Genomic DNA, 8,452 nt, shown 5'->3' on the forward strand with positions numbered 1-8,452 from the left:
CATGGCTCTGAAGCTGCTTTCACTTCCCCCTACGCCCCACCCCTTTCCCTTCAGCAGCATCTTCTCCTTCCATCCCCACTCTGAATCTGACTCTCCCCTGGGGTTCTACCTTAGGAATGAAGTGAGCACTATAAGCACCCTCAACAGAGTGGGCCATTGAAGGAGAGGCTTGAAATGTCTGGGGAGAAGATGCCTGGGCCACAGGGAGACAGACTAGAGTTGGGAAAACATGTAATTGTGAGAAAAAAAGAAGCAATTAAGAGATCAATGCTGGGCTGGGCTGGGCTGGGCTGGGCCTGGCCAGGCCAGGCCAGGCAAGGATTTGGGGGCAGTTCGGCCACAGTGTTCTCTTCCTCCTTTCCAACATTATAGCAGAAGGGATAGAAGTTAGAACTCTGAAAGAATGCAACTAAATCAGGCTGATTCAAGGGTCGAGAAGGAGTGGCATGGGGAGACGCATTCGCACTGAAGTGCTGGGGGGAGGCAGACATGGGAAGTTTCTGCACTCAGTAGCAGGGGAGAAGTACTGACCCTCACTTGGCCTGAGGACCAAGGTGATGGGTCAGCTGCAGCTGGGAGGAGGACAGAGGGAGAAATGAGAATGGGACTGGATGCCAGACTTACCTCCCAATGCTCAGGGGCCTGAACCTAGTTATCCTGGTGGTGTGGAAGGGCCAGAGAAGCACCTGCCCGATTTTTTTCTGGCCCGGCAGTTGAGTCTGAAGGTTTAAAGGGTGAGGAGCTGGTGAGTGAACAATGAGTAGAAAGAGACTCAAGGACCACACCTATTGAGCTAGATCCCGCATGGGAATTTTGGGACAAAGCATATACAACATCATTCTTTAGTGTGCCCAGCTCAGGGGCTGTTGGAAAGTGGGCTGCTGGATAACTCCAGCTGACTGCAGGGTTTGTGTGGTTGTGTGTGTGTGTGTGTGTGTGTGTGTGTGTGTGTGTGTGTGTGTCTGCAGCCTATATCCTCCTTTTTCTCCACCAGCCTCCCCCCTCCCCTCCAGCCACCCTGGGATTGGTGATTCGCAGCCCCTCCTCCGGCTCCCCCAGACCCTCCCAGAGCCTTTATCAGGGAGCTGGGCCGGTGTTCCTGCCACATCCTCAGATCCCCTCCACTCCCTGCACGGAGGGAGGCAGCGGCACTACCAGCGTGTGGGGAGTGGGCACTGCTGCCGACCAGCTCCCTGATCCTGCTAGACCATCTGCCCTGGGCTCAAAGCTACTCCACAGGTAGGCACGAGTGGGAGAATGTCGGATGGACTGGAGTTGGCACCAAAGGACAGAGGCCAGAGTTAGGAGGGAATAAAGGAGCGGAGGGAATAAAGGTGGCAGCTTTTGATCTGGGAGCAGGGTAGTGGGAAGGTGAGCGGAAAGCACCGGTAGGGTTTAAAAACCAGTAATGTTTGGAGCCTGCGGGTTCAGACTGATCCTTCCAATACTAGAAAGTTTTTGCCTAAGTCTGGGTTACCTAGTGCTGGAAAATAGAATCCAGGATCCCTCCCCAAGCTATGAAGACAGACTGGTGCGTGTCCCACGGATCTATCATCTTCCCTGGAAGACTAGCATCTGGCACTTTTGCAACATTGCTCATTGCCAGGTGCTCAGCCTGGGGAGATGTGTGGTGGGGGAGTGGGGAAATTGAACCCAAAGGATGGCCCTCCTGCTCAGAGATACTCTCCCCAGAACAGGGCTTGGGGGGTGGATTTGGGGGCTGGGGAAGCAGGATCAAGCCAGGCTGCCAGTTGCATAATGTCTCCTGCATTTGCACCCATGCCGCATCCTCCCTGCACCCCTGTCCTGTCCCTCTGCCCTCCTAGGCACCATGAGGAGTGCCCTGCTGTTCGCAGCCATTCTGGCCATTAGCCTGGCTCACGGTTTGGGGGCTGTCTGTGAGGACTCACGGGAGCAGGTGGTGCCCGGTGGGGGCCACAACAAGGTAAGGCGCCCCCTCTGGTTGTGCCCACTCTGGCAGAGTCCTAGGCAGCGTCATGAGAGCTGGTGCCATGCCTGTTCCACAGCTGTTGAGAGGAAGGTGGGGTGGGAGTTACCCGGGTTATCCATCAGAGGGTGGGTTTCTCTGACTCTGGCGGTCTCCCGTTCTCAGTGTCTCTAGGGATGCCTCTAAGTGTCTCTCTCCCTCTGCGTGTCTTTGATAGCCCTGTACCTAAAAAGTGCCCTACCAATACGTTGTTTGGTTGGTTGATCAGTGACTTAGGGATACTGTGAAGCGTAAGCTAGGGTGGTCCAGCTCAGTTGCTATCCTTCTACAGGGGGCAGATCCTTTCCACTCCTTGGATGGTATGAAATATACTCAGAATTTCTCTCCCAAATGGTCATTTATATGCTATTTTACCTATCAGTTACGTGTATTATTTTATTTTCAAAATTCAAATAAATTCCTATACGCTCTGCTCATCCACCCCCAGTAACCTCAGGTGTTCCTAAGCCCTAACCTCTTCTTTCCTTTTCCTCGCCCTGCTCTAGCCTCTGCTTAGTCAGGATAGGGGGTAAAATCTCCACGAAACAGACCAGGCCCCAATTTCCAAAGTTTCTCTAAGAAAAAGAACAGGAGTTGTCAGGGAAGGGGTACAGGGGGAGAGCAGGGAGGGAGTCTTTTCAAGGTTTTGAAATGGCAGCAATTACATTGGTACACATGCTTTTAAGATGATTATAGGTGGAACTCATTACAAATTCAGTGTGTGAAGTCTAACTGCCTCTCCAGCTCAGATCTGTTTAGCATCTCATTACAGGAGGTGGGCAGAATATTTGAACAATTTGGGAAAAGTGGCTGCCTAGGATGTCGTGCGCAGGGCAAAGAGAGAAATCAGTCTTCATCCATATGTGTCGCGGGGCACGCCAGGCTGGCAGCCTTGCAGGTGGCGGCCATTGCACCAGATCCAAAAGACCAGAAGCAGTTCAAAAATATAAAAAATACACAAGGAGTGCCAAAAATGGGCTTGACACTGTGCTCAGAGCCCACAGTTCCAGCTGGAGATGGTCAGAGTATCTGGCTATATTTCTTTAAAGCGAGCTTGCTTCAAGACCTTGGGCCAGGTGGTCAATGAAAGAGAGAGGTTGCCATCTCACCCCTTTTCCCTGAAGGTCTGTGAGGATGAGGGAAATTGGGGTGAGATGAGGGTAGGGTATATGTGTGCCCGGGTAACTGGTTGGTATATGCAGGGTGCATCTGTGTAAATGTGCTGTGTGTGTGCCTGGGAGCCTAAGGACACCTGGGCTCTGGATAGAGAGGCACCGCTGAGATTCAAGGTGAGAATCTCCAAACATGATCATTGTCATTGTTTCTCTGCAGCTGCAACTAACTGGCTGTGTGGTGTGTGCCCACAACCATCCTGCTGTGCCCAGGCTGCTTAAAAAAAAAAAAAATCAGCAAGACAACGAAGAGCCCCTGGTCCAGAATGGGGTTCAGTTGTAGAGGATAGGAGGTGTCATTCTGAACACACTGTTTTCCAGGCAATCTAAATTCAGTGTAGAAAAGAGAGAGGGAGAGACAACCAGAGGCAGAAATCTATGGAGAAGAAAAGAGAATGAGGGGTGGTGGGAACCACAGGCAGAGAAACATCCACGAACGTACTGCAGAGTAGGGGAATTTCAGGATTGCAGATGCGCCCCTGCTGCCTACCGACACCCATCCCAAGGACTGAGTCCTGTCTGTGACTCAATCATGGAATACAGAGGATGTTTGCTCTGTCCGATGGGCCTTTCTTGGGAGTGGCAGAAATCATGGCTCACTCCCATAGTGGGGCAACCACATCCTTGGGCAAACTGGTTCCTGATGTGCCAAGGAGAACAGAACCAATGGTCCTTCTCACTGAGAGGCGGCAGGAGATGGGAGAGAGCCCTAAGGGACAGTCTCCTTTGAGCTTGGGAGACAGTGACCAACTGTCCCAGTTTTCCCAGGACAAGCATAAGCCCCGAAAGCCCCACATCCCAGGGAAGCTCTTAGTTCTGGACAAACCAGGACACTTGGTCTGCCTACAGGGATGCCCACTGTGTTCTCTTTACCAGCGCTTCTCAAATCTTGCTGTGTATATGCGTTGCCTGGGAGCGTGGTTAAAACGCAGATTGTCTTAATAGGTCGGGGTAGGACTGAGATTGAGATTAAGTATTTCTAATGAGCCCACAGCAGTGGTGCTGCTGTTCCGTGGACCACAGTTTGAGAGCCCACTTCTCTTCCAGTGTAAACCAAAGGAAATCCTGAAGGAAACAAAATGTCAGGTTTAGCTGTGATGGGCTCAAGAAGAGGTTGTTCTTTGTGGGGAGGGGTAAAAGGATTAGGTGTGAGCCTCAGCCCTCTTTGTTTCTGTCCCTTAGAAGGACTTGGACCTCTACCAGCTGCCTCCATCTTTGCTCCGGAAACTCTATGACAGCCGCTCAGTCTCTCTGGATGGATTGCTCAAAATGCTGAGCAAGGCTAGCGTGGGTAGGAAGCAGCCTTGGGGGAAGTGTGGTGGGGGGCAAGATTCTGACCATTAAATAGGCTTGGGAGGAGCCTTCAGGTGGGATGGAGACTGGAGATGGCTTGGTGAATAATTGAGGGTTGTGACCTGAATCCCCTCTAACTGTCACTTTCCAGATTCTATTCCCCAGTTACACATTGTTCTTGCTTTCACAGATCCTAAGGAATCGCCACTTCCCCAGAAACGTGAGTAGCCTCTTGTCCCTCCCTGTCTCTGCTGACTGCTTGCTAGCTAGCGTTCCATGGGTGTGGGGCCCGGTGACCATTCTGGCTGGCCCCGTCTCAGCTGGCACAGACAATAAGCCAGCTGCAACTGTTCAGCCAGTCTTTCCTGGATGTGGGAGGTCACTGGGAACCAGGAGGAAGCAGGTGTGAGGAGTGTGGTGGACTTTACCTTCATCAGCTGGTCATTGGGAACCAAGAGGATCTCTTGGTGGCTGTGAAGATTCTAAGCCAGGCACCTGTGGGGGCAGAGAATTCTTGAAGTGTGGAGGAGGGAGAGGTGGGCAGAGAGGGTGAGCTTAGGGGATAGCCTGCTCCCCTAACTTGGGGGACAAGCTGTGGCATGATAAAGAACCAAAGATCAGAAACCCGATTTCAGAAGTCTTGACACATCTCTCCCCCCGCACCCCACTCCCACCACCCATTATCACTGTTGGCAATGTTGGTCCTTTTTCTACAGGTGACATGCATGACTTCTTCGTGGGACTTATGGGCAAGAGGAACAGCCAGCCAGGTAGGAGTGTGTGGAGGTACAGTGGGAGGGTTTAGGGTACTACTGGCAAAGATATGGCAGAAGTCAAGTGCCTCATATTCGTCACCAGAGGGAAAGACAGGACTTTTCTTAGCTACAGTGAGGGTTCCTTGGCCCTTCTACCCAATCGGGTTGGATCCATGGTCCAGCTCTCCCTAGGAGCACAATGGGGAGACCTTTATAAGATAGTTCTGCTGCAGCTGGGAAGGAGTTGGGGGAATCTGTTTCCTCCCTATCTCCCAAACACAATGTGCTTCTTGTTCCCGACTCTGTCTTCCAACGCTGTCTTTCATGGCTAGCTAGCCCTTCGCTGTTGGGTCAGGGTGAAGGTCACATTCAAAAACATCTCTCCTAACAACACTGTTTACTTTATCCCAGACACTTCTATTGATGTAAACCAAGAGAATGTCCCCAGCTTTGGCACCCTCAAGTATCCCCCCAGTGTGGAATGAGGTAAGAATTGTTGGTTAGGAGAGGAAAGGGACTGTGGGAGCGGGGAGGGGGGAATGGGGTTACCACAAAGGCATTTCCTCTGATGCTACAGGCATTAATACTCATAAATCTGCCTTAAAATATACTGCCAGTGCCCAGCACACTGTTGGCCAAACACACCATCACTTAGAGGTGCATATTGGTCTGCAAGAACATGCACACTCACACGCACACACGTGCTCACTCACACACACCCTTCTTTCTTTCTTCTTCCCCTGTATCATGGACCCTGGCTGACTCATGAGCAAGCATTAGTGGTGGGGAATGGGGAGAGAGGGGCTTCTCCTGTGGCTTCTCTGATGGGCAACTTCTGTTGTTTGGACTCCATTCTCTTATTATCTACGTACAAGATGAAGAGACCATCATCTGAAAATTACAGGCACAATAATTACAATTATTACAATTCGTACGTAAAGTGTTCTGCCTCTTAGGTGGGCTAAAACCTTTCAGATCATTCAGAATCTCCAGTGACTGGGCCCAGCGTGTAGTTCTTCACAAGAGTGCTTTAGGAAGAAATGCAAGGAACTCTGAAATTTAACAGGGTGTAACTAGCTTGGTTGCTTTGTGTAGCAAAATGGATAAGAGCATAGCCTGAGTTTGAATCCTGGATCTGCAGCTCACTGGCTTGTCCCCTTGGCCAAGTTATATAACCCTTCTGTGCCTCAGTTTCCTCATCTGAAAAGTGGGAGGGATATTATTTTGCAGGGTTTTACTTTTGAGGATTGAGCATAGATAGTCTTCAGAACAGTACCTGGCACACAGTGCATAGTGCTGTGTGTTGGCTGTGTTAGGATTACTGCCATCTGGGAGGCATGGGTAATGTCCCAGTGTCCCCCCTGCCTGGCTCTGGTCTGTCTGCCTAGAGCTGGCTCGGCTGGACCCTGGGCTTGAGTGGGCTGACAGATCTCTCCCTTAGTGTTCGAGTATGAGAGTCTCCCAGGGAAGCGTCTAGTCAAAACACAGAAACTACCGTGTCAACCCCATCTTCTCCCACACGGCAATAGCGGCCCAACTGATGGGTTTCTTTGCATTCTGAAGAAAGACGGTGTGGGGGGAGGAAAAGAGACGCATCGGGAAGCCTCTGTGAGCACAGAGAGACTCCTGTCCCTGTCTCTGTATCCCTGTTACCCGCAGTCACCGGTCTCAGGGGAGAGCAGAGGAGCAAGAGCTCTCGATGGCTCTCGATGAAACTGCCTGTGCATGGCTCCCTGGGCCCGGAGACTAGGTCTAGCCCCCCATTCAGTGTTGGGTGAGAGGGCACAAAGAGCCGTAATAACCGTAACTCGCTGATTACATGGTACTTACCGTATCATTTTGCTCTCATTAGACGGTTATTTCAGTCCTGCCGACCGCCAGATAATTATACGGGCAGCTATATCTGGATGACATAGTCTCCCCCAGCGTTATGCATTGGCCATAAAGATAATTACAGTGCAATTTTGCCATAGTATTTTATACAAATGGTGGAAACAAGTGCATTGTGGAAATCTACTTTTAATGCTCGCTGGTGAATCTAGGCTCTTTCAGAGGGGCCAGTCTCATAATTACAGCCTTCATAATGTCACCACTGATGGAGCATTCTCAACCTGTTAGGTGCCAGGAAGAATAGCACATAAAGTCCCCAGAGGCTGGCATTTAAAGGAGATTAGATGAGATAGATCAACACAGATCATTGTGTCATCTGATTTCATTCATGTGAAACTGCTAACAAAGGAAGTGATCCCTGGGCCTCTTCTTCCTCTGGGAGGTTTCTGGAAAGAGGAGGAGGGACTGGGGGACCCTGGGGAAGCATCAGCACCCAGGCACGTTGAATGGGGCTATAGTTTGCCTAACTCATGGGATGCTGAGCACAGGAGCCTGCTTAAGATTCTCTCTCTCTCCCTTTGCCCCTCTCCGTCTCTTAAAAAAAAAAAAAAAATAAGTAGCATGGTAAACTTGCAGCTGGGAAGGAACAAGCTCCTGCGGCTAGAAGAGTTCAGTCCTCCAGTTCAAAGGCTACAGGGAGAGCTGAGGGCTGAGACTTCTGTTCTCTTTTCCTCCCTTACATACCCCGCTGCTTCCCCGACAAGTGGTCGGTGGGAGTTTTACAGGATAGAAGATGTGATTTCATTTTTGCTCCTCAGCACTCCACTTCTGGACTCGTGGGCTGCATCATGAAGACACGTGCCCCCCACCTCCCAACCTCCAGCTGCACGTGCTCTATTTCCCTTTCTTCGCCCCCCAGCCCCCCCACCTCGTAACACTCCTGTGCTTTGACTCCTTCCCCATCCCTCTACCTCACCGTGATGGAGAAACTGCAGAGTGAGCACCCTCAATCCTAGTGGGCATTGACCCTAGATCCCCTTGGATAATGTAAGTGTCCTACATTTAAAACTATGACATCTCTTTCCATTCCTCAACAATAAAAGATTTTCACATATGACCTAGAGTAATGTATTTATTTGGCTGGTGGGTGAGTTTTTCTCTTCCTTGACTCTTCGAGCTACGTAATATACACATACATGTATGCACACATGCATATATCATATATAAATGGAAGCATCTTTATTTGGCACACATATCAATTTTCCCAACAGTGCCTTCAGCAGTGCTTCATACAATTAGTATGGAAGATTTATTTAGTAATTAAAAAATAAATGAAGGGCGCCTGGGTGGCTCAGTTGGTTGAGGTCTGACTTCGGCTCAGGTCATGATCTCGCGGTTCGTGAATTCCAGCTCTG

At 50.5% G+C, this 8,452-nt stretch overlaps 1 protein-coding gene across 2 annotated transcripts; it reads left to right on the forward strand.

The window, feature by feature from the left end:
* The first annotated feature begins 1,074 nt into the window (after positions 1-1,074).
* TAC3 (tachykinin precursor 3) lies at positions 1,075-8,154 on the forward strand. 2 transcript variants are annotated; one of them, XM_019454842.2, is made up of 7 exons: positions 1,075-1,239; positions 1,827-1,945; positions 4,345-4,450; positions 4,643-4,672; positions 5,169-5,222; positions 5,619-5,693; positions 7,856-8,154. In XM_019454842.2, the coding sequence occupies exons 2-6, from the start codon at positions 1,832-1,834 to the stop codon at positions 5,690-5,692; spliced, it is 378 nt and encodes a 125-aa protein (XP_019310387.1). In that variant the 5' UTR covers positions 1,075-1,239; positions 1,827-1,831; the 3' UTR covers position 5,693; positions 7,856-8,154. The 2 variants fall into 2 exon arrangements, with proteins under 2 accessions (XP_019310387.1, XP_019310386.1); XM_019454841.2 differs by having other exon boundaries at positions 1,078-1,239; positions 4,342-4,450.
* Positions 8,155-8,452: the final 298 nt, after the last annotated feature.

Source organism: Panthera pardus, unplaced genomic scaffold (assembly GCF_024362965.1).
Source record: "Panthera pardus isolate Hobbes unplaced genomic scaffold, ASM2436296v1 HiC_scaffold_6, whole genome shotgun sequence".
Taxonomy (NCBI): Eukaryota; Metazoa; Chordata; class Mammalia; order Carnivora; family Felidae; genus Panthera; species Panthera pardus.

Coding starts and splice junctions, on each gene's coding strand:
- TAC3 (XM_019454841.2), top strand. CDS start 1,832: ATGAGGAGTGCCCTGCTGTTCGCAGCCATTCTGGCCATTAGCCTGGCT. Junction 1,946..4,341: donor CCGGTGGGGGCCACAACAAG/GTAAGGCGCCCC, acceptor TCTGTCCCTTAG/AAGGACTTGGACCTCTACCA. Junction 4,451..4,642: donor GCTGAGCAAGGCTAGCGTGG/GTAGGAAGCAGC, acceptor TTGCTTTCACAG/ATCCTAAGGAATCGCCACTT.